The 26243-nt window shown below is 39.9% G+C and overlaps 1 protein-coding gene across 5 annotated transcripts in view; it reads right to left on the bottom strand.

Annotated features, from left to right (window-relative positions):
- Window positions 1-26243, bottom strand: part of pde4ba (phosphodiesterase 4B, cAMP-specific a) — a 196367-nt gene that overhangs the window by 3435 nt on the left and 166689 nt on the right. For all 5 annotated transcript variants that reach the window (XM_020702441.3, XM_078945945.1, XM_078945944.1 and 2 more), the window contains 8 exons: window positions 16544-16656; window positions 5749-5842; window positions 1607-1890; window positions 1309-1473; window positions 1117-1216; window positions 842-996; window positions 621-743; window positions 37-219 (listed from right to left, as the gene is read on the bottom strand). In XM_020702441.3, coding sequence (XP_020558100.1) covers window positions 37-219; window positions 621-743; window positions 842-996; window positions 1117-1216; window positions 1309-1473; window positions 1607-1890; window positions 5749-5842; window positions 16544-16656 — 1217 coding nt within the window. The remainder of the gene's footprint in view (window positions 1-36; window positions 220-620; window positions 744-841; window positions 997-1116; window positions 1217-1308; window positions 1474-1606; window positions 1891-5748; window positions 5843-16543; window positions 16657-26243) is intronic.

Raw genomic sequence — 26243 nt, 5'->3', positions numbered from 1 at the left:
AGTTTCAGTCATTATATATTTTTTGTCATTGCATACCTGGCTCTTTTCCACAGAAGCTGTGTGCTTATCACACATGGGGCTGATCTCCATGCCCCTCTCCCTCTCTCTGTCTCCCTGATGAAAGAACTCGTCCATTATCCTGTCCGTCCACTGACGATACAACTCCAACGGCTTTGTGGGGTTGCTCAGGTCAGCACAGTGCACCATGTTACGCAGCACCTAGAGTTTAGGCACACATTCATGCTGTTTATTGATTGCCAAGATTTTGTGAGATGCCATTTAAATTTCCTAAAAAAAATACTTGGTTTTAGAAAATTTCCAATGAGACACAAAAGGGTTACTGGCTTATCCTTATATAGTGTTTTACTACTTTCTTAGAAAGCCCAAAGCGCTTTGCAGTCACTGTCCTATTCACCCATTCACACACACCTCATTCACACACTGGTGGCGACCCCACAGCTGAACACTGGCGCCAACCTATAACCACCACTTTGACACATGGGCAGGAAGGGGGGAACAGAACCTTCAATCTTCCAATCATAGGCTGACCACTCTGCCTCTGCATCACAGCTGCCCCAAAGACAGTTTCTGTCTATTTGTGGTGTTGAAGTACACCATACCTGTATCCTGTCTGTGTAGTTGTCCAGCAGGAGCACTCCAGAGCTTGTAACCTTCTTTGTTTCCACCATGGTCTTCAGATCGGCCAGCAGGCTCATGTGTTTGGACATGTCAGTGGCCAAAACCTGCATGAAGAGGAGCATCATCAGCATCCAGTGTGATTTGAAAAGGGTTCTTCTTATAGACTCTTTTTAGATTAAACACAGGAATCTTAATGTCTTACCATGTCAATGACCATTTTGCGTAGCGACTGTCGCTGCTTCTTTGTGAGGTTCTGAAAGATATCACAATTGTCTTCCTGTAGCAGCTTGAAACCTACAGCCAGATGATGGTTCTCCAGTACTGACTCATCGTTGTACATCAGTGCCAGCTCAGAATCTGCACAGGAAGTAAAAAATAATAGATTCTTACATAATTTCAGAAGATGTGTACGCGCTGCCTTTGTATGTCAAAAAAATCTATTTTTATAGACGACATAAAGAGGCAAGCTGGACTTACTAGTATTGATTAGGAATTGGTTTGATACTCCAGGATGATCTACATCATGGATGGCAGCAGCAAAAATGGCTGCAAGAATTTCAAGATCTGTGAACACCGCCTGCAAGAAAATAAGGGAAGAAGATTAGATGACTTTAAAGTGAAATTTCAGTTGAAGGGAGATAAAATCTACAACTTAAGACAGACACTTACATCCAAAGCAGGAGTAGAGAGGAGTATGTGTGTGGACTGTGCTACATCGGCAGCATGCAGACTGTTGTGGTAAGCAACGTCTGAATGGTAGTGATCTTCCAGTGTCATCATGTAGGCAACAAATGTATCCGCTGGGATCTTAAATGTCTTTAATAAGTCTCGCTCCTGTGAAAACATGTGGGTTATTTCTAATTATAGATCAGTTGTGGGTTTTAACACAAACAGTTCCATAAGTGAAAAATAAACACCTTTTTAAAAAACTGTTATGTAATTCAGATGAAAATAGGGCATTCTGTACCTGGAAGATGGCATACATGATACAGGTGAGTGGTCGGTTGTTGGAGTATTCTGAAACGGTGAAGATGTTCAGCCCCCACTTGTTCAGCTCCTCCAGCTCCTTGGACAGCAGTTCCTCCTTATCGGTTTTGACGCCGAAGCGAGATATACTGCTGCTGGAGAGCAGAGGCCCATGAGAAACCTTCTTGACGCCGCTGATTTGCGTCATCAACTGCTGCTTCTGCTGCTTTTTCTTCTCTCGCGCCTTGGATGTTGGCGATGGAATCTCCACATCATTCTGTTTATCTGTGCGAGAACAAATGAGAGATTTGTCTTTTGTTAGACACTGCAAACTCATCTTTCAGTGTGAGTCAGTGTTTTATACCGAAAGAGGAAGCTGGCGCAAATTGTTGGCTGGCTGAGAAGTCAGGTGGCTTACAGAAAAACACCTGGAGTAAATCATTTCTGAGGCATCTACTGATTCAGCCACTTATTCCTTCATCACATGTCCCTCTTCTGCTCATTTCCTTCTTGCACCCTGTTGCCCACCTGTAAAGTGCCTCTGAGATCCCACTGTTCAGCCCCACAGCTGGTGGCTCACATCTTGTCTTTTTTTCTTTCATTCTAATGCATCAGCTCATTGACATACAGACTTTAGCTTCATCAAGTCTTTATTCATCAATCACAGCTCTGTACCTTCATTCATTTAAAATCACAGATAAAATTTTAGAGAAGTAATACAAAAATTAAGTTCATTTACAAAGGATATAATTAAAAAAACATTCTAGCTTTTGTTTTTCTCTCTCCAAAATGTTATTTTAAAAAACCTTCTGAGCACAAAAATTAACACAACACAGTTCTTAAAACTTTTAGAAATTTTGAGAAAATAACTATTGGCATAGTAGTAGGTTAGGGGGCTGTCATCTGGACTTAGTTTTTAAAGTTAGAAGACGTTTCACCTCTTATCCAAAAGGCTTTGTCAATTCTATATTATACTATTGGCATGTATTTTAGCTGTGTGTGCATCCATACAAGAGTCAACTTCGCTCATTGCCGGCCTGTCTGCCTTCCCCTGTGGAGGGTTATTCAATTACCAAATGTAATTCAAATAATCACTTTCCCCCTCCTGCTCTGTTGTCTCTGCCTTTCTCTCTGTCCCGCTTTCTGCTCTGTTCTCCTCTGGTAACCGAGAATGGGCAATTAAGCGCTTTCAGACATGTGTGGGAAATGAAGGAAAGCGCAATACATCATGCAATTTATTACAGCTCAAGATCATTACCTCTGCTTTACCCTCTAACCCATTAACAGTGTAAGCTTATTACAACTTTCATTTTTTCTTTCAACTGCGAGTCCATACATTAAATATTGCACCTTCTATCCACTTGATCAAACAATACAGCGACACCAAGAATGTTCTTTTTTGGTTTCCACCTGATTCCCGTTTTATCGATCTGGAAAAAACTAATAGAATATATTTTCAGTTTGGTCCCTTTTGCTGTTCTGAGTTGTTTTTTAATCAAATCATGAAAATCAGCAGAAGAGAGACAACTAAAGAAATGCTCTGTTCTTTGTCTCCTTTTCTTTCTGCGTTCCGCCCCCTCCCCTGTTTGCTTCATTTTCCTTTCTGTGGTTTTCATCCTCCTCCATATGCTCTTTGGTGAGAGGCACAGATGCATTAGAGCAGGGGTCGGGAACCTTTTTGGCCAGGAGAGCCATAAACGCCACATATTTTTAAATGTAATTTCGAAAGAGCCATACAATAATGTAGTGTCCCTTTCCCACACTAAGGCACGGAGACTTAACCTCTTTTAAGGTTCTTTATTCTGGTTACTGTAGACCACAACAAACGCCGTACAATTAATTCAGCAACTCCTGAATCTCTCCCGCCGAGACGAGAGCACTTCTCCCAACTTTATATTCCCCCGTCCTGCTCCAGCCCTCCCATTTCCTTATTCGGCCCATGGCTGAACCCCATTGGTCCAAACTACCTAACAACAGGCTGAGCGACAGAACTGAGGGCCAATCAGATCTCTGCTTGAACGATGCGTTCCATGAACTCCAGAACTTTTAACGCGGCCCAACAGCCAAGTTAAACTCAGTCCGCGACAATATGTTTAAAACTAAATATACAAATGAATGTGTGCATTTGATGTAATTTCAACATTTTTAAAGTCCAATAAGTCTGTGGATTCTTTTTAATAACATTGTTATACTGTTGCTAATAAATGATGAGTATTTCTCGTGGTGGTTTGCTGATGGTCTAGTCTGGTTGATACGTGGTGAGTTTCTGCTTCATGCAGGCGTTGAGACTTTAAACGTGATCGTAGGTCTGAATGTTCTGTAGATGTGAGACAGACATGGAACCAAACACACACCCACGCTGCAGGAGTGACGGGCAGCGGGTTTACGTTTTTACCATCTCTGCGCGATTCACCTGCTGCCGGTCCCCCCCCACCCCCACCCCCTCTGCTTTCTTCCTCACACATCCCGTCCCCAAAACTGCGCGCTCTTCCTCAGGGAGGCAATTCAAAGGTTTCCGGGTGGTACAAACTCTGTGAAATAATAGATAACAGTAAACTGATAGTTTTTTCTCCAAGCACCGCTACTACTGCGCGCCTCTGGCATCGCATTGCGCCCGAGAAGGACTGGTCTAATGAAAAAAAAAAAGTATAATTAAGGATTTGTCTGCGAGCCACATGTGACCATCAAAAGAGCCATATATGGCTCGCGAGCCATAGGTTCCCGACCCCTGCATTAGAGCTTTCAATGCAGGTGGGTTCTGCTTTGGGTCAATCAAAGGGAATTAAGCTTGCAGCAAGAGGGAGGGGGCAGAAAAAAAAGGTTGGATGTATTAAACAATAGAAAGCTGGAGGTCCCCAATTAAAATAAAGGAGTTTGAATAATTGAGAAAATTTGGATTAGCTTTATAAGCATAGTTTTGCTGTTCTTTATCATGTTCAGTAGTAAACTTTATGCAACAGATGGTCCCTTAATAACTGATGGAGATTTAAGGTGGATCTAGGTGACCTATACAAGCAGCTGCATGCCAACAGAAAGTAATTTCTCTGATCCCAAATCAATGCTTTTATAGGCATAATACATTATACAATATATTAAGTTTACCAAGTGATAGCCTTTTTGATGGATATGGACTGAGGGATTAAAAGGGGTTGCCGGTCAGCTGAGGATACACAATAATAGGCACAAATGTGCCCCTTCAGCCATTTTATTTCTAATTTTAACTAATAATGGAAGTGTTTTCAATTCTACTGCCGCAGCCATATAACCCATCATTTCCACCTGTCTGGATTTTTGGGTCTATGAGTGGGAGGAAATGGCAGACAGACGACAAGGTGTCCCTGCTGAAAGAGATGCATTAAAATGGGGATGAGTCACCCAAGTTGTCAAGTTTATCCTGCTGCCAGCAAAGGGGGTTCCTCTGTACCTCTTTTTTTTCATCTCTGCAGTGAGCCTTCTTGCTCATTTCTCAGGAGCTTGGTTTTATTTTTTACTTCGCTTACATCCAAAGTATCTGTACCTTTAAATTATTACACTTTTCTCTTGAAAAATCCAAAACTTAATTATTCCATTTTTTTTAGATATATTTTTGCTAATAGATTCACAAAAGTCAGTGTGGTGTGACATCTTGATCGTGATGCTGTTTGGTCACCAAAAAAGGTGAACAAACTCAATCATCGCCCATATGTATAAAGTATGAAGCAAATTAATCCTCAGATTATAGATATTTACCCCAAAAAATTTCTATTTCATGTAGATTGAGCTTGAAAGCTAATACTGAAATTTGAAATGTCAACAACATCAAAACATTTCCCTCTGTTAAAAAAAAGAATTTTCCCCATTATTTTTTAAGCCTTTTTAAACTAGATCTTTTAACGCTTCTTCATGGCGCAGTTGTATATGGTACGCCCCCACAGGAAAGACAGCCTGTGTAAACTGTTCTGCTCAAAACCATGAGTAATTCTGTCTCCACAGAACATTCCAGCATAGAAATAAAGGAAATTCTGCACCTATTATCTTTGAATATCTTTAAATATTTGCATGAAGTTCTTTGAAAAGCATGATTTACACCATTAATGTCTAATGAGAATGAAGGCTAAAAATGGATTTGATTACATTTTTGGTGCAACATGTGAGAACATTTACCTAGGAAGGTGTTAGAGATGAATTCGGAAACCTGATTTCCAGACCGACTCATCTCAGAGAGGTGCGTCAATTCCCGATTCAACATTCTCTTGAACTGCAGGAGAGAAAAGAAGGGGGGGGGGGGGAGAGAAGAGAAATATGTCATCATTTTTCCTTTTTCTACAGGGGATAACCTGGGAGAAATGATGGCAAAAAACATCAGGAGATCAAAATGATTTTATTACAGCACAAAATCAGCAGGGGATGCAGTTTATTTCCCCCATTATTTACCCTCGACGTAATTTTGATGCGAAACATCATTATGTCACCAGTGGGGCGCCCAGTAGCTTTTAAAACCTCTTAAATTACCAACTGGAACTATTTTTCAGCCTGTCCAGCTTTCCACTTTAAATCAGTGTACAGGAATTTAAAGAAAATCAGTGAAACTCCGCCTTTTCCTTTCATATATTCTGAATAATTGTAGATTTAGTTGAAAATAGACATTTGGATTTGGTACATGGAGATCCAGACAATGCAACAGCAGATGTTTATAGCAGACGGATGCATGTGCACTCAAACACACACTAAAATCCAAACACAAACACAGCTCTGCAGAGGGCTCAAGATGGAGCCTGAGCCTCAAAACACCATTCTGTCAAACACCCCATCTAACCCCTACTTCTATTCCAAATCAGGAAAATGTGCTGTCAGGCCAAAACCTGCAGGACCAACAGAAAAGCAGCAGATATTTTTGAAAAGTAATTCCTAATAAGCCTCTAATAACTGCACACACGCAGATGCTGGAGAGCGGGATCCCAACGAGCAACGCAGGTAAGCACAACGCACCTTAATGTAACCCCAAGACACCGACAGGAGGTAATTGGCTTCAGGCATTTTGGACCCCTTTGTGTTGTTCCCACACAAAGCCAGAACTGTGGTCCAATGGAAAAAAAAATCAAGGAAGGCTATTCTTTTGGGATAAAAAATCCACTCCTCTCTTGTTCTGCTCAGCACTACAGCAAGCAGCTTGATGGGTTATTCCTTCTCCTAGCTCCAGAAAAGGGTGAGCTTTGAGTTTCCATGCTGGCCGATGGTTGAATGAGCAAAAAATAAAATAAAATAAAATAAGGTGCTGCAGCAAAGCTTGGAGATCCAGCTATGGATCGGCTGGAGCAGCAGCTGGAGCCGTGAGCAGGGGACTCTCTGCGCACTGATGAATAATGGAGAGGAAACAGGGAAGGGAGGAGGGGAAAAAAACACAGAAAAGGAGACAGGAGGAGGAGAAAGTAAAGCCGTGATGTTCATCTGACTGGAGGGGGGTTCCTCCACTGGATTTGTCTCGCTTCAATGCTCGCCGCTGTCGCTCTCACACTCCCTCCTTCCCTGTGTTTCTTTTTTTCCTCATCTCTCGATGAATTCCCTCCCTCTTCCCTCCTCTGTCTGTTTTTGCCCCGCTCTATTCTGCCAGCCCTAGCAACCACACTGTAGACGAAACACATGATTTGACAGAAATGAGGAGAAGGGGAGCCCTAATCACAGCTTAGCTTTCATGGATATATGAATTTTTGGAGTGGAGTATCTATATTACAGTTAATTATTTTCCCACTTGAATTCCAGATAATTTCCAGCTTCAGTTTTGATCCTCTTTAATTTCCCTCCCTGGGCTTTTATGAAAAGAATCGCATTCAGCAACAAACCAACATTTCTCTCAATGAAACAATAGAGGCTGAAAACTGCACATTCTGAGGAATCTGATCGCACATCTTTATTTTTATCTCTATTATCACTTGCACCTTTTTCATTCCATCTGTCCCTTGACAAGTGCTGCAGCTTCTGTGCAGACCTGTTCATTGCCTGCCTCCTACAATAACATTGGCGGGTGTCTGGGGATGGCTTTTTTTAACAGGCAGAGTGAGAAAGATGGTCATAGAAGGTGACAAAAACACAGAGGACAAAGAAGTGGCAGATAATTACACCCGTCCCCAATTTAGGGGATATCAGCCCACCAGTTTTCTGTCTGCCTGGGACAGAGCATGTTTTTGCCAAATAGCAGAACATCCCGACGCCATGGCAACAGCATTAGCTGGCAAGTTGCAAAGCTCTTCCAAAAAAAAAAAAAAGGAGGAGAGCTTTTCACTTTTCCTTCCCAGACACAGACATGTGTTGTTGCTGCTGAGCTGTCACGAGGACACACCACACATGTCGCCTCTTTTTATATCTTCTGAAGACTACCCCCTCCTCATTCTTTTCCAATGCTTTGTCCATTTTTCACTCTCCACCATTTACACGTCAATTGTTCTCCAGGCAGCCAATGGCCAACAGCCATCAATCTCTCAATCTGTCTGCCTCGATGGCACAATCAATGGGCTGTCCTTGGAGCAAGAGCTAATGCCCCCGTGAGGAGCAGGGCTGGGGCCACCTGACTGAGATGTACTGTAACATCAGTACCTCTGATCAATTTCAAGGTGCAGCCATGCTTTTCTTGAGTTTCTCAATTTGTAAACCTCTCAAGAATGCCTGAAAGAAAGAATACTTCTTGTCTAGTCAGATCAAATCCATTGAAAACTGAATCAGTTCCCCGAGAGCCTTTAGGTCCGATACAGTGCACAAGCTCGGGAGATGCTCAGGAGATCAAAGCTTTCCACAGAGGATTCCGGATTATCTTCCCACTCAAGGGAAAAAACCAGAAGCGAGGAGGTAGAAAGCGAGAAAACAAGCAGAAAAAAAAAGAGGAGGCAGCTCTTTATATAACAGCTTACTGCATAATATATAAGGGAAACCAGAAATAACAGCGGGAGATGCCTTTTTGCAATGTGTGGAGAAGTCGTGCTTCCCTTGAGGCTGCAAAAAAGCCTCAGCAACATGCTTGCAGGTTCACAACTGCATCCTAAAAGGGCTATTATCTGCATTTAAGTACAGGTGATACTGAAATGTCACATGTCAGCAGGACACACGCGAGGATGTTGAAGTAGCTTTGACTCTGTTCCCGCTCCTCCATTTTTTTTTTCTTAATCCTCTGCCGTTTCCCCCTGCTTTTTCTCCCAGCCTGCCTCTCATAACCTTTTACTGTCACGTGCGCTCACCACTCTCCTCCTCTGTCCTCTTCACAGGGGCTGGGTTGATTCAGCAGAGTTGCTCAGGCAGAGACAGAGAAGGTGAATGGAGGGGGACACATAAAGCTTAGCTCCTCCATTCAGATGTGATCACATCAGACAGCTCTGTGTGCAGGGCAGCCAGGCACACAGGTAGCCAGGCAGGGAGGCAGACACAGAGTCTGTCCCAGACACGAGACCAAGATTAAGCACTACCTCTGCTGTCTCACGAACACAATTTTTTTCTGTCAAATTCATCCTCCCTGGATTAATTTTAAGATTTTTATTTTAATTTTAAGCTCAAAATAATGACATTTCTCGCACAACACGCCAACTGATATTTTGAATAATTATAGATAATTTAAATATTTGGACTCCATCAAGACACATGACATAACTTGTTGAAACCAGCCTCAGTTTTAAAATCTCCTGTCTCCACTCTGAAGATCTCATTGTCACCAGACTGAAGTTGTGCCTTAGAACCACTAGTGGGCGCACTGTGATTGGCCTGCTCCAGAGACACCATCACAGTTAGGAGGGTTCTGCTCTTCAAGAACTTTGTTTCCCCAAAATTTAAATAGTTTTTTCTTCTTCTAAAAGTTTGAAATACAATGTGTCCAGATTATAAAGCATGAACAACCATGTCAAAGACACTGTCAAGTTCTTCTGTTAAAACTTTTTTTTTTCATTAGGGATTCAGATAATGTAGTTATACGGTGCCATGTTAAAGAAAACATAAAAACTCATTACAATGTTTCCCCGTCGTTGATTTTTTTTCTTTTCCTTTTTGCTTTATAAAATGCTGATGAAACCAGCATTGGAGCCACAACTGTTTTGACCTCATCGTTGGAGATCAGGAGCCCTTCTTACGTATAAATGTGTTCTGTTGGGTAAAGGTAAAAACATCTAAAAAAAACAAAAAAAAAAACGATCACCTGTCACACAGTGTCTAAACCATTTAGCAGAAAAGCAGGAAAGCAGAAAAAAAGCTAAAGACTGGAAGGAGCAGAATTAGATTGGCTTAGTTTAGCTTGTTTCAGATAGTTGGCAAAGGTCTCAATGCAAACAGTTATTGTTTACACTACCTTTTGGCTTCAAATAAACAATCAGAATTTCCAGATTACATCAAATGTAAAAAAGTAAATTAAATTGTAATACCACATAGAACTTTTAAACTTGGATTATTAACTTCACACAACTACCCTCTTCTACCTGGTTCACCTAAAGCAACCTGAGTCAGAAATGTGAACCAAAGTTTCAAGATTTGTTATTAAACTTAGGAGTACTGCCGGTAATTTTCATTTGTCTTGGTATCCTGGTTGTTGTTCTTTTCAGTTTAGCAAACTGGCTTTTTTCAGTTTAGGAAACATGTTTATTTTAGACAAGCAAGGCAAAAACACAAACTTTGTTTTTCTTAGAAGTGTTATGTGCCATGTGCACATATTTTCAAGAAGTACACACTTCCACTAAATCTTGCCACCTACAAATGCTACTAAACAAGATAGGAACCAACAAACCACAAAACCTTTATCCTTTTCTGTCTGGAAATACAGAAATTGTCATTGATTTCAATCTTTAAATTTTTTTTTTCACAATTCACAATTTTGCCAAAACAAAACCTATAGCTGTGGAATTAATCTAAGAATTTACTGTGAAGATGTGATTATGTTTGTTTTTTCTTCGTTTTCCATTTAGACACAACCTAATTCATCAACAGACGGACAAAATCCAGAAATAAAGTTTGCAGATCTGACTGGCTCTTTGTGCATTGACACATGAAAATCTCTGCATAAACTGATAAAAATAATAGTAAAGACCTGAAAAATGACTTTTTTGTTTTAAAACATATGTAAAGCAGTACAAATATGATTCCCAATGGATGATTCGAAAAAAATAAAACTTTTGTAAAGTTACAAAAATAAAATCCTCACCTTTTTCCAAAAGTTTAGCTTTCCCGGTTTCTTGTCTTTTCTGTCAAAACAGCAGGCACCCATTATTTCTGAGAGTAGACTGCAGAGCAGGCCGGGGCTTCTGTTCGGTAAGGAGTCAAAGTCTGACTACAGCATGAGTGAAAGAACCACTCTGAGGTCTCTGACGCTGAGAAAACGCCACTGCTCTAGTGACTCACTTTGGGAAATGAGATCTGACTCGGCTTTACCTCACCCCCTGTGCATGAGCAGCAAAGGCTGAATGTGTCTGACTGTTGTGTGTGTTGATAGAGATCTGCTTCATACACACTCCTTCTTGGGGGTAGACCCGCCTCTTGCCTGTGCGCTTCTCTTGCCGGCTGTTCTGTTTCTCCTGCAGCTGGTAGTCACTGCCCTGTTTTTTCTTTTTTGTTCTGTTAAAATCTTACAGATCACCGTAATGAATGAAACACATTTTCTTTGGATGAGTTAAGGCTTTCCTTTAAAAACAACAAAATAGTCTGGTGAGGTCCAACCACCGCAGGAGCTCCGTTTTTGGCTCATTTTACATTCAAGTTAAAGGAGGTTTGCAGCAACAGCCTCAAAGCTCCCTCTGTTCACAGTCCGGTATTCAAGTGCACTTTATTTTTTACAGCTCAGTCACTGTAAACATCCACAACTTCCAATGGCTTAAATCCAAAAATGAGTTCTGAATTTTGCAAACATTTTGAGTGGACATAACATGATGTCACCCTGTTAAGAAATGTTCTTTATGACTTCTCCAATAATGAAAGTTGAGAAAATTTGAGTGAAACTAAAATGAGCTGTCCGTCATTATTTCCTATTTCAGTCAGACAACTCTTGCAGTAAGAAATATTTATTTCACATACTTCATTTTCCTCATTCTTTAAGTTGGCATTCACATCTTTTTCGTTTGGCATAAGGCTTCGTTCAATTCCATGAGATAATTTTCCATAAACCTTTCGGGTAACAAAAACCCCCTCAACGGAGCCCACAGGTGGAAGCCGGGGAGGAGGGAGGGGGGAAGAATGAGTGCTGAAGGTAAGAAAGAGAATGAACAACTGCGCACCTGGGCTTAAATAGGACGCTGAGCAGGTGAGTTAATTGACTGAACCGCCCTAAGGGGAGTAACCTGTAACACACTGCCGAGTGCCTGCCTGAAATTACAACAAGTCGCTATTTCACAAAAGGACGCAAATCATTGCACAATCGCAGCATCAACGACAGATTAAGAGCAGGGTGCCTTCAAAACGGCTCCTTCCACTCTGCAACATAAAGAATAACAGTAATGATGATTAAAAGAAAAGTGGAGATGAATGTCATATTTTTCATTTAATTTAGTTCTGTCGGATGGTTTGCACTGCAAAAAACAAATCTTAAGAAGTAAAAATGTAATTTTTCTTACCCCATTGGCAGATTTCTTTGCTTATTTTAAGTAAAATCATCCAATGGGGTTAGAATTTATGACTTATTTCTAATGGGGCTTGTTTTTGCAGTGTATCAAACGGAAAGCCTATGTCATAAAGTTACAAATGTCTAAAAGAAAAGAATAAAGGTTTCAAGGAAGCAAATATGAAATAGCACTTTATCTCTGTGTTCAAAAACACAGAAGAACATGCAATGTACCGTGATCCATCCATAGCAGCCATGAATTACACAAGAGCCAGTCACCTGCGACAAGTGCACAGCCAGCAGATCCTGCGCTTCACCATGGAAGGGCAGCTGATCTCTGTCCTCATGTTTAATACTCTACAAAGACTTGAATTACGCCCCCCTTCATTATCTTCAATGCATTCCATGTACAAGGGTCACATTCTCCCATCTACAGGCTCTTGTTAACAGAGTCAGGCAGGGAGCCCACATAACAGAGGACCTGCATTTGTATTATGTTTCGGGTTACTGTAAAAAAACAAGGCACAGACTGACACAGCTAAGATAGGGGTGGGATTAACCTGCTCTCTGTGCAGACACACGTTCTCCAACTCACGTAGATACAATCAGGGCAGGCAGGCCACACAGACATGCTAGACTGAGGTTATTATTGTTTTACTCACACATGCTTACGTGTAAAGGCCCATTCACTGCCTCGACAAAGTCACAGCTATGGGACAAAAGACATAATACACAACGAGAACATCGGGCCACCTGATATCCTTCACTGTCAACAATGGGAGTTTCAGGCTCTCCAATAGTTTCAGTTAAATGAAATTAAATCAATCTCAAACATTCCCAGTGTTTCAATGTAAAACAATGAAAAACACAAATTGTAACATTAAATCAAAACAATTTTAAGTATAAGTCAATATCTCCTGTAATCACTGCTCACATAAAAATGTACACCAATATTATATCCTTTCATAAAGATGTTAAACACTACTATGTCTTTAAAGTCCCAAGTTCGATCATCTTTTAATCTGTTGTAAAAGTGTTCCCAGTGTTTTTTCAAATATGATTATGAGGTTTTGAGCTAAAATTTAAAAACCTGTGTTGTCCTAGGACATTGTTTCTGCAGTGTGGCAGGAGTTCATCAGAAATTTGCCTCAGACTTGTGGGCGGGACTGTTGGAAATAAGCCTGCTACCACTTCACATAATCCATTTTTTTACACTAACGTTAGTTTACAGCGCCTCAGCACCCTAACCTAACATTTCGGAGCGCAGCAGAGAGCTAGAGGCTCGCCAATTGTAGTTTCTACGTCACAACTAACTAACTGTTATCAAACTGTGCTTTTTTTTGTCTTCTCCTGATTCGTCATGATTTAAATAAAGAAATACTTCAGAAATACAATATTAGGCTTATATATATATATATATATATATATATATATATATATAAGCCTAATATATATATATATATATATATATATATATATATATATATATATATGTCTATCCTCCATCATGAGAAAGATGCTGCAACATGTTAAAAACACCAAAAACACGATTTTGGATTTTTGGAGTGGGTTTTTAAAAATACAATGTTATTTGTTTATCTAAACTAGCAGGAATTATATAACCAAAAGAGATGAAGGATAGATGACATTACTATCAGTTGGCTTTGCTTTATGCATGTGTGATTGCACCAGAATAGACCCACTGGTGTCAGCCTGTTCGGCGATTCAGCATAATCATGTGTCTGAACTAAGAGTAGTCCCGCTGACTGTGAGCCCTGAATACGTCTGAGCATGACGACAGTAATGGGATAAACAACCATTAACAATTCTAATGGCCACGATGGGACGTCCATTGTCATCTGAATAGAGTGCGGGGGGTCAGGAAGGAAACGGGGAAGAGAAGAGCAGAGTCACTCTGTCGGCCGGCTGCAAGGATCCCTCACACACTCAAACTCTCCATCACAAACAAATGTTGTCCCGCTTTGTTTCAGTTTATTGTTTTTTGACCCGCTGTGGGATTTCTTGTATCCTGTTGCTCATTTTTATGAGAAATACGCTTTTTCTGACGCTCAAGTTGCAGATGTTTTTTTCAAATTACATTATACAGTTGACACAGCAATGGTTGAAACTCAACAACAGCAAAAAAAAAAAAAAAACATGGCAAGATAAATTATTCAGACAAATATAAAAGGAGTAATAACTGTTCCAGCTATAAAAAGATTACTGTTTACGGTAATCTTTAACTGTTTAACTCATATATTCTACTTGTGAATTACCAAAAATTTAAAGAAATAAATCACATTTTATTATCCTTTGACAGGACTCCATACTGTGACTCATCAATACTTTTTGTTTTATTTTTAAAACATCTTCATTGATATCTATGTTGAAAAAAGAAAGCCAAGGAGTCAGTGATAAGGTTTTAACTGGATCTTCACCAGGGCTTACATCAGTAATTTTAGAAAAAAAGTATTATTTCTTTATACCAACCAAACTATGACTAAAATAAACAAAATCAGTGGACACTGGAATGATTTTAAATGCTAATAAAGGAAGTGTCAACCTGTGGAAGCACTCCAGGAGCAGAAAAACACAAAAAAATGACAGCACATCCGTGTCCATTGACTGTTTCCATTAGGAAAAACGACAGTTCTCCAAAACTTTTCATTTCTTTTTGATTCATTTATTATTACATGCCAAACTTTGTTTTTTACTGTTTTCACAAAAAGTGGCAACATTTAAATTTGTTGCAGCCAAAACGTTGACAAAACCAGTGTTAAAACATTTCGGGGTATGGCAAGCACTCAGGCAAGCAATTTAGGTCAAAAGAAAAGTTCATAACTTTGACTTGGAAAGCTACACACACTATCTACGAGGTGTGATAGCTAAAGTCCAGCTCCGATCAGCTTTCAATGTATTTTAAAAGGGTTCCCAGTGGTCTTATATTTAGAATTATGCTGGTTTTAGCCATAATTAAAAAACCTGTCATTTTCTATTGCTTAGACCAAATCCAATTTGTTTTCCTACCCCTCTGACTCCTCCCTTTTGCTCCAGTAGTAGGGGCATTAAAAGCTGTAGTGGTGTCCGATAGTGTTTTTTAAGGAGAAGCCGTTGCGCCTTAGGGCTTCGTGTCCCTCCGCCGGTAGGGAAATGCATTTCTTCACGTGGGTGTGCTCTGAACCACAGAATATAGACTTAAATGTAAGTATTATGTTTGAGTGACTTTTTAAAGTTATAAAAACCAATGTTGCTATGTATATTCAAAGCGCTGGCAGCTACACACTAATGTAGATAACTGGCGACTATTGATGAGGTCATCGAGCGAAAGTAAGGTCTGAATTTGAAGACACCATTTTTTCCACATCTTTCTGCTTGGGGGGATAAATGTAGGGGTAGGGAGAAGGCTGAGGGGTAGGGAAGCAATTTGGATTGTACACTACTTCAGTAATTTGCCTCTGAGTTGTGTGTGTGTGTGGGGGGGGGGGGGGGGGGGGGGCAGGGGGGGGGGGACCAGTGGCACAGAGTAAGCCCATCCCCACTTACCATCACCCTTTTGCTTACACTCTATCCTGCCAGTTTACAGCCACCCACAACCCCAACCTAACATTACCAGTGCAACAAAATGGCAAGCAGTATTGGAGCTATCCAGCTGTAGAGTTTTGAGACGAGGAAAACTAAGACATTAATGGATCTATTTGTCTGCGAGTGGATGCTCAACATCACAACTATAATTGTTGTCAGACTGGATTTTTTTTATATCTGCTCCTGATTCACAACAATTTGAATAGAGAAATACTCAGACATAATTTTCTTTATATATGTCCTCTATCAAGAGAAAATACCACAAAAGCATGTTTAAAATGCCCAAAACAAAATTTCCATTTGAATGCGTCTTTAAAGTAGGTTGCTGCATCAAAGTGCAAACTCTACAGAAACCTGAATAATTTTTGGTAAGTTGTTGAAGACAATCACAAATGAATTCATAGTCCAAGTCAAACAAGAAAAACATGTGAGTTTGAGAGGAAACAAGGTGAAGAAGGAGATTCAGGACAAAATAATTTGATTTCTGACTTCAGTCCTATACACAAGCAGCTTTAAAAGTTCATCAGTGGTCATTGAAGCCACCTCTCCAGAACCAGCTCCTTTCTTCTCAAAGTGCTGCAGACTTGTTCAGACCTGACAGAAGACTTTGCTTAGGTCAAGCCAAGTTCAGAGACAGTATCTTTAGGTTTGCATGCTGCTGTTTGACTGTTTATTATGCTCCAAGATTAATGCTCTCTGTATAAGTCCTCCCTTCTAGAGTTCAGAAGAAAAAGTTTTCTCCCACAAATAAACAAAAAAGATTTCTAAACTTTTAAAGACACATTTTCAATAATTATGCACAAAACACTTGGCTTCCCCTACCTTGTTCGAGGCCATGTCACTGACAGAGCGGTAAGTCTGGATGGTTTCCAGCTGGTCCAGACACCAGTCCAGCTCCTCCATCGTCTCCACGGCCAGTTTCTGGTACGCCTCATCTGTCAAACAGCCGGCACACAGACACGCACAGTCAGAGCAGACGGTGCACATGGAGCCCGAGCAGCATCCACGCACAGGTCCCGCTAGAGGTTTCTGTTGCTGTAGGGGGTAGAGCTTCGGAGGTGGCACCCGACTGCACCACTGTCTCATCACATAGACGTGCAGCTGATTTGGGGTTTAACTTGCAGCTGTCACTCCAGTGGAGGGAAGGTGGGACCTGACCCTGCTCTGTCACACACTAAACCTTTCTCCATGCATGTGCTCATGGCACCTACTTTCCTCTTTTTCCTGGGTCTGAGGATCTAACATTTGCATTAAGTCAGCCCCCCACACACAGGAAACTAAAAAAAAAAAGAAAAAAACGTTGCCACAAACAGATGCACTTTACCTCATTTCACAGGAAGCTGGCAGAAATAAAATCACAGACATGCACAGGCAGTCTCACAAAACATTTTGGTGAACTCAAAATTTCCCCAAAATTGAGTTTTTCTAAAATGCATTTAAAATGAATAAATAAATAAAACACAAAATACATCTGTAGTGTAGTAATTTTTTTCATAGTTTGCAAAAAATGGAAATAAGAGAAAAATGACATAATAGATTGAGGTACTTGCTTAATAGGTTAAGATGTTTTAAAAAGCGGCTGTAAACATGTTTGCTGCGGAATACTAAAGTACATAAGGCGTACAAACAAACCTATACCGTCTATACTGTCTCAAAGATTTACCTGCTGTCATAAGTAAACTTTAAAAATGTTCCGTTTACTTTTATTTTTGTGAGCGTTTTGTAAAAAGAAAATCTTTTTTTGAAAAGTCTCCTTTGCCGAACAACTTCCTAAAATCATTTTTTAATCCTGTGTCTTAACTTTTTGAAACACTACATGCTTTCAGACACATATTTTCTGTGTTTTAAGGTGATAAAAAAGATTAGAAGAAATGGATTCTATGTAAAAAAGAATAATGAAGACCAACATTTTTTTTAAACAGTCTCAATCAGAAAAATGATCCACAAAAGCAAAAGATTTGGCCAAAGAAGACAGTAGCTAAACACTTAAAATCTTCTTCCTCAGACTCCGTAATCCAAAGAAGCACTTTTTTTTATTTAGAAAGTCTTTTTAAACCTCTAATTGTTCAAGGTTGGGTGTACTTCATGTTGGAGAATTAGACCAACCACACATGTGCTGTCCAGCATTGTGTGTACTCCGGGTCTCCTAGCTGCAGTGTAAAACATGGCAGAAGGGCTGCACTGTGGCGACCTTAGCGCAGCCACGTAGAATGTGTCCTCTGCTTTGATCTGCTCTTCATCAAAGACGCGAGCCTGTTTGCTCTTCCAAACATGAGAGGCACCTGGCGCTCGGCCCACATCCTTCGCTCACTCTGATCAGGAAAAGAAAGAGGCGTGTGTTCGCCCCGGAGCAGCTTCCATACATGCAACAAGTGCAACCGCATAAGGACACTTTGAAACCAGGGACTCAATTTAACACATCATCAAAGGATTCGCTAAACATCACCTTTTAGCTGAATACTGAATGTATCTTCTCTCTAATTAAATGCTTTTTTGTTTTTGTTGTATACATTTTAGGTCAATCTTGATCAAATAAAAATTCATGCAAAAAGTTAAATTTTTTAAATTAAAAACCACCTTAGTGAACATCAACGGACAGGTTGAATTTCAAAAAAGCTGAGAAAGGTCACCGCAATAAACCAAAAACATATAAACACTTGAAAGATAATCCCTGAAGTTACCTCAGGATTCTGAAAGGCGAAAGTTTGCTCCACCCACCTTAATTCTGTGGCACAAATGACCAAGTGGCTATAAAGACAACAAGCAGTATTGACCCCACCCATGGCTCCACAAACTACAGCCCTAATCATGCAAAAATCTGAAATCTAATTAAATCAGAATGACTTATCTAAAAAAAATACCCCCCCCCCCCCCCCAATTGTCAATAACTAAACTAGACTGTAAATACGTTTGTTTTTGAGCCACCATCAGTGTGTGATTGTGTTCGTGAATGGCTAAATGGGACTGGGACGGTGAGGCAATTTGGGCCTTCGAGATGGTAGAAAAGCGCTATACGAGTATACGCCATTTAACATTTAGGCAAAGTTGGAAAAATGGGATGTCACTCTCTTCTGAAACCTATCCCCATTGGTCGGTGGAGGTGATGCAACAATTTGTTTAAGTGGATTTACATTTAACGCTGAAAAAGAGTGTGGGGTCTTGGAATGTAGCCTTCAGAAAAATGAATAATTTAAGTCCAGAAGCAAAGATAAAAACTGACATGCTTTCTCTTTCTTAGTGGGGTTTTAGAAATTCTAAAGCAGCAGGTTCATTCTTTTTGTTTATTTTTACTTAAAGAAAACATGACACACAGATGAAAGTTTATAATTTACATGAAAAAAGTTGAGTGACAGGAGTACGGCAGGCTGCAGACTAAATAGCAAGCTTAGTATTTGGCTGCTTTGCATGCTGGGTTTTCTTGAACTGCACCTTTGGGGTAACTTGTTACGCCATTGTGTATGTGTGTGAGTGCTTGGAAAAACACCACAAATATGTGATGTCGAAACGGTTTCAAGCCCTTCAATGTGCTGCTTTTGAGCTTTTCCAACCTTTTTGAGGTGTTTTTTTCTTCTTCTAAGAACACAGCGTGCTTTTTACCCTGAAACAGTTTTCTGTGAACTTTCCATAAAGCAAGAAGAATTCTGATCCTTTCCATCCTCTGAATTGTAATCCTTTGTTTTCATCTACAACTGGTGGTTTTAAAGCTGTGGCTCTTTGGTTAAATATGTACGAAAATAAGAAAGAAAATGATTTAATGTATGAGTGTTTTGGGGTTTTACATCTTTGGACGAGACCAATTTTGAAACCCGCTGCCACACATGGTGAATCATTTCATTAGAAACATCTTTGTAAATAAATCCTTCCTTAGAATTCCAGGTGACTCAACAGATTCTGACGTTTGTAGTGGTTCCTGAGGAGTATTATGGTACCTTAAGCCATATTCCACTACTAAGCTGAAAACATAAACAATTATTTTTCAGTTTAAACTATGTCTGTGATGTTGAGGCACACAAGTGCTACACTAGGGTTTATTGTTGTGGTAGGACTGTTAACAAAAACAGAAAAAGCAGAGAAATCCCACAAGTTCTTAAATCTCAAGAATTAAAACTGGTCATCTTTTTAACCCTTGTGCTATCTTAGATGACCCCACCCTCACTTTGACGTGTTATTCCTACCATGACAAAGGTGGATAAAGGTGGAAAGATTTCATATAATCCATGGACACCAGTTGTTGTTGTTGTTTCCCTTTCGGCTTTTCCCATCAGGGGTCGCCACAGCGAACGAGTTGCATGGTAAACTTGGCAATGTTTTACGCCGGATGCCCTTCCTGACGCAACCCTCTTAAAGCAACCGGGCTTGGGACCGGCACAGAAGCAGAGAAGGGAACAATCCATGGACACCAGTGAAGATCACAAATCATTGAAGAAAAAAGGTTCAGCGCACTGTCTAGTGGGTCTAGATGACCCAACTCCCAACGTTAAAGTGCCTAGGATAGCACAAGGGTTACCTGGATCTGGGTCCTTACCTGCAAAGGCCAGTTTCTAGATTTGTAGGTTCCGTTTATTCAACAATATTGGGGAACAATTTACCATAACGTGTTGTGTACGTGTTCACTACAACTTGTCCCCCTAAGAATGCCCGTAGAAAAATTAAATAACTTTTTTACTCTTTGGGCTCAACAAGAGATCTACAATCTTAAAATCTCCTGCAGGCCACCTGTGTGTGCCGTACAGGTGTGCCTTCTTTTTTGCCTGCACACAGCCCATAGCCCAGTTGTGACTGAGTCCTAATCATCACACCAAGTTGTGCATCTCTTGTTTGAGGGGATTAATGTTTTTTTTTTTTTTTCATTCATTCATTTTCTTAACCGCTTTTCCCTTTCGGGGTCACAGGGCTGCCGGAGCCTATCCCAGCCACTTGTGGGCGAAGGCAGGGGACACCCTGGACAGGTTGCCAGGGGATTAATGTATTTGTTATTATTGATATACAATAATATGAACTTCAGTAACACATATTAAAAATGAAAAACCATACAGTTATTATAATACAAGTATTTACACAATAATACTTGTAGATTATCTATTCAATTGTGTCAAAACCCGCCATTTTTGAAAAAACTATACATCATAAAACAAACATAAAAAACATAAAACTACAACAGAGCAGATCAAAGTAATGATGTGGTTTACACATCCTTCTGAAATATTCAACTATTTAGAAGGAAATGAACTGATTTACTGTTAAGAAAAAAAAAATCAATTTACTGTTAGGACTAAACTAATTGTGAAGTATCAATGACTTTAGTAGCTCCAATATCAAAATCCTTGATTATGGCCACACACAAAAAAAGTGAATAAAAATAAACTTGTATTGCCTTTCTTCTTAAAAGAGATGAAAATCCTGCTGTTTGTTGTTTATGGACAAAGGAGAATCCATTCAAGAGCCAAAAGTCTAGCTCACACACGCCAACACTGAAGCTACAGCAGAGAGGGGATTTCCACCATCTCCAGCCTGTCACAAGGATCTAATTGATCAGCACTCAGACCCAGAGTGAGTGTCCCACAGGACCAGACAGGAAACACACTCATACACATGTGCACTCCACAACAGTGCACCCACACACATTAGCTAAAAGATCTTTGTTACTGTATTCAAACATAAACATCCACGCGTGTAGCCTATTTGATGCTCAGGGGTGGAAGCCAGCAGGCTTCAGAGGCAGAGAAGGTTAGCAAGTCCGTGCGGTCAAAACACTCCATCTCTTTTCAAACACTGAATCCTTTTCATGCAAACTGAAGCATCGGTGGTCTAATCGGTCTGCTGAAGCTGTCAGGCATTCAGAATTCAACTGAAAATGAAAGAGAGACTAGTTATTTGTGCAAAATGAGCTATTTGTGCTATAAATCCATTAAAGTATGTCATTAAAATACTAGGTTTTCAGTGTGAAGGCTTAACTGGACTACAAATTTTATCATATTAATTTGACTGAGTAAATAAGGAAAAGTACTATTGACTTCTTCAGCCATGACACAAACAGCTTCGAATGACTAATAGCAAGCAGGACATGACTTCATTTATTTTCTTTAATATGGATATTTCCAACATTTGTGGTTTTTTTTGCAAAAAGCTAGACTGTGTTTTGTCAAATGTAATCAGGAAAAACCAAAACAAAAAAATATTTTTATGAAAATAGAGGTGAAGCACCTAATGCAAATTCCAGCTTAGACTTTCATTTCATGACTAATTTAGCATCCAGCAGGTTTTGCCTTCAGACAAACCCACAGCTTGTTTTGTCACGAAGAGATAAAATATATTGTTTTTAAGTTCTTTTAGAATTTTTTAATTTTAAGCTCAGAATGACTTTTTTTTGTTGCTGTTGAACCAGACAGCTATAAAACCCATTCTTTATTAACAATTAACCCCAGAGATGAGTTCATAGTTGTCATAATGGAGTGTTTAAATGTGTGCTTATGATTGTGATGCAGCTGCATCCGTCAAGCTCCCATGAGGACGAAGAAAGCTTCCTGTTTGTGATGTGACGGGTAAAGCACCGAAGCTGTGGGATATTAAAGCAGAGATGTTAGTTGAGCTGAAATGACCATGTTTTAACATGAAAAAAAAACACGCACACACTCGTAAATCTTGAGGGAAGCTAAATTAGTGAAGAACAGTCTCTTTGTTAACCATCTGCCTTACTAATTGCTGTTTCAACTTTACTGGCATGCTTTAGAATTTAGGATTTGAGGGTTGACCAGCAGACCGCACACACGAATAACAAGCAAATGGTGACGTAGCTGTCTTGGCATGAGCGTGTGTGAGAGGAAGCAATTCGTAATTGCATCTGCAGCTTTACAAGAAACAGAGAATGGTTTGATCTGAAACTCTCGTTGTGGTTACACAACCCTTTCTAACAAAGACTAGAGATTGACTGATCTGGCAGAGTGCTGCTACAATGCTGACTTCGAAATATTACCAGCTCACAGAAGGAGGAGGGTTTTGTGTGTAAATCTGTTAATAGAAACCTGCCTGTAAGAAAATTCTAAGAAGCAAATAAAACGTCATCAAGACCCCACGTTTGAGCAGAGAGGATTTATTTTCTGATAGTGTGATCCAGCTGTCTGGTCAGATGCTATCAGGGTTTTGCTTCCTTCTTGTTGAGAATTGAAACTTGTGAGGTGAAGAAAGTATGGCATTCAACTACCAAATGTGTTGATGTTAAAATGTGCTGTCAACCTTTTCAATTTCTCCAAAAGCAGAAGTGTGCCACACTGAGGATGCTGACTAACACTAGAAAAATTCTGTTGCATTACAATGCCTCCGGTTTTTATCTCTATTCCTGTTATTTCAGAGCAATTAGTTTGTTCTAAGGCTAATCTCTCAGGCTTTGTTACAAGTGAAGAAATTAAAACAAATCTGTATTCATGTTTTCTTTGCTCTACTAATTATTTCAACCATATTGTCTACCCAATCCTTCAAAATCATCTATAGAAGCTCCTATTTTTGAGTTCTGCCAATTTACTGTGTGGAATGATAAAATTATGTGCAAAAAAACAATTTTAAACAAATGCATGTTATTGCAGTAACAAAAAGGCACCCCAGGAAAGGAGTGCAAAGCTTTGACAACCAGCCCTTTGTGCAGCATAGCAGGGCATTCGCAAGCTTGACACATCAGTCATTCAGATTCACATTCGAGAGACTAAATCTGAGTGGCATGCAAAGTTTATCACTACTCCCTGACCAACTAACAAAAATGACTTTGACAGGATCACATTTAGAAATGATGTGCATGTGTTTATGTGCGCAGGACTTTTTAACTCCCCCTTCAGAACTAATGTCTTTTTCTCCGCGGAGACTGTTTCTTATCGTTCTGCAAATGTGATTTGACTGAATCACCATAAAATGTACGCACACAAAGACGGAGAAGTAAATTATTTGACAGAAAAAAATCAAAATCTTACCACTATGTCTTATTTTTAGACAAAGTAGCTTAATAAGCTTGAGAAACAGCAACTTCACAGATAATTATTCACTGTTATGAGGAAAATGACTTATTTTCAAGCAATACTGTTTACACTTGTGTAATATCAGTAAACTGTTACTTTTAAAGCTATTGTGTATATCAAGTTAATTTCCCTACATATTAATAAGCAAAATGATGATGGTTTTACTTAGGTTGTAACAATTCATTCCAACAACGATTCATTTCATATCAAAAATTGTGGTAGCTAATACGATTCATTGTCCTGAAATCGATTCAGGACATCTTTAGCCAAAACTGTAATGATGACTTGATCAGTTTTTGCTGCCATCACATGTGTGTTGTCCGCTGTGATACACTTGGTCGTTTTTTGACGTTTTGTGAAATAAACCAAGCCTCAATCCAAATAGCATTTTCCAAAACTGATATAACTGATCATTTCATTTTGAAAGAATTTTATAATGGTATTTGTCGATTTGGTTTGATTCGATTAACAACTTGCCTTAGATAGATCGATCTAGTCGACTCACATTATACAAATCCATTTATCGATTAAGTTGATTAATCGCATATTTTCCAGTGGTAAGGTGACTAGAACACAAAGAAAATACTGTTTAAAAATAAACAGGGATCAATTATTTTTCAATTAAATTTTCTTTACGTTAGTCTTTTAGTTTTTAACAACAATCTTTTTTTCTTTTTTCAGTAGTTATAAACTCCTTTCAATTTAGAGCTATGAGGTCGGTTAGGGAAAAGTTTTTTTCATCTTTAGTTGTCTTTGTTTAGTGCTAAAGTTAATCTGAACTCAAGTCAGCTGGCTCAGCTGAAAAGATGAACATTACAAGTGAACCCTGATGTGGTTTGCTGTAGTGTGAATGCAAACAGGCTGTAGTAGATCAAACCGAAACAAAAGACTTTAAAAAGGTTAAGTGATGAATTCTCAGTGTATTTCATACATTGTTGTAAAGATATTAAGCTTGCATCTGAAATCTAAAAAGTGCAAACAAATGTAAGGTTGGATGTCCACTTATGGGATGTAAGTGAAAGTTCATAATGTCTTTGCCAAAATGAGAGAGAATAAAAATGAAGAAGCAAAGACACCGAAAACCCAAAATGTGAGGGATGTTTTAAGGCAACTTTCACTAAACTGTACATTTTTCAGCAAAACACTTTTCCACCAGAATAATCAATCTGTGCTGTGGGAACAATTCACACACGTGTACCTCTTTCACAAGCGGAGATTCAGCGTGATAAATGTGAGTAGCAGGTGAATGTGAGAGGCCTGCTGTGAGAAGTGAACTCAGTTCAGAGAAGATCTAACACAGGGGTCGGGAACCCATGGCTCGCGAGCCATATATGGCTCTTTTGATGGTCACATGTGGCTCGCAGACAAATCTTTAATTATACTTTTTTTTTCATTAGACCAGTCCTTCTCGGGCGCGATGCGATGCCAGAGGCGCGCAGTAGTAGCGGTGCTTGGAGAAAAAACTGTCAGTTTACTATTATCTATTATTTTACAGAGTTTGTACCACCCGGAAACCTGTGAATTGCCGTGCCTAAAACTGTGCGCTCCCGTCTCTGAGAAAGAGCGCGTAGTTGCGGGGACGGGATGTGTGAGGGAGAAGGGGGGGGGGGGGGGGGGCAGCAGGTGAACCGCGCAAGGATGGCAAAAACGTAAACCCCGCTGCCCGTCACTCACTGCAGCGTGAGTGTGTGTTTGGCTCCAGGTCTGCATGTGATCAGTCTGTCTCACTTCTACAGAACATTCAGACTACGATCACGTTTAAAGTCTCAACGCCTGCATGAAGCAGAAACTCACCACGTATCAACCGGACAAGACCATCAGCAAAACTACCACGAATCATTTATTAGCAACAGCATAACGATGACTTATTGTACTTTAAAAGTGTTAAAATTACATCAAATGCACACATTCATTTGTATTTTTAGTTTTAAAAATATTGTCGCGGACTGAGTTTAACTTGGCTGTTGGGCCTCGTTAAAAGTTCTGGAGTTCATGGAACGCATCGATCAAGCAGAGATCTGATTGGCCCTTTGTTCTGTCGCTCAGCCTGTTGTTAGGGAGTTTGGACCAATGGGGTTCAGCTATGGGCCGAATAAGGGAAATGGGAGGGCTGGAGCGGGAGCAGGGGAATAAAAAGTTGAGAGAAGCGCTCTCGTCTCGTCTCGTCTCGGCGGGCGAGAATAAGGAGTTGCTGAATTAATTGTACGGCGTTTGTTAGGGGTCTGCAGTAACCAGAACAAAGAACCTTAAAAGAGGTTAAGTCTCCGTGCCTCAGTGTGGGAAAGGGACGCTACATTATTGTATGGCTCTTTCAAAATTACATTTAAAAATATGTGGCGTTTATGGCTCTCTTGGTCAAAAAGGTTCCCGACCCCTGATCTAACAGGACAGGGTGTGATGGGTCACTGAGGCCTCCAGCATGTATCTCAGGGTTTTACACACAGTACTCGCTGCTATCTGTTAGGGCATCATGTTCTCATGTGAAGATCAGTTTTGGTTCTTCATCTCTTTCTGTATCG

This window comes from Oryzias latipes, chromosome 4 (genome assembly GCF_053564925.1).
Source record: "Oryzias latipes strain Hd-rR chromosome 4, Olatipes_Hd-rR_3.1".
NCBI classification, from domain to species: Eukaryota; Metazoa; Chordata; class Actinopteri; order Beloniformes; family Adrianichthyidae; genus Oryzias; species Oryzias latipes.
The sequence above is the reverse complement of the archived record's forward strand: the minus strand, read 5'-3'. Positions and strand labels throughout refer to the sequence as shown.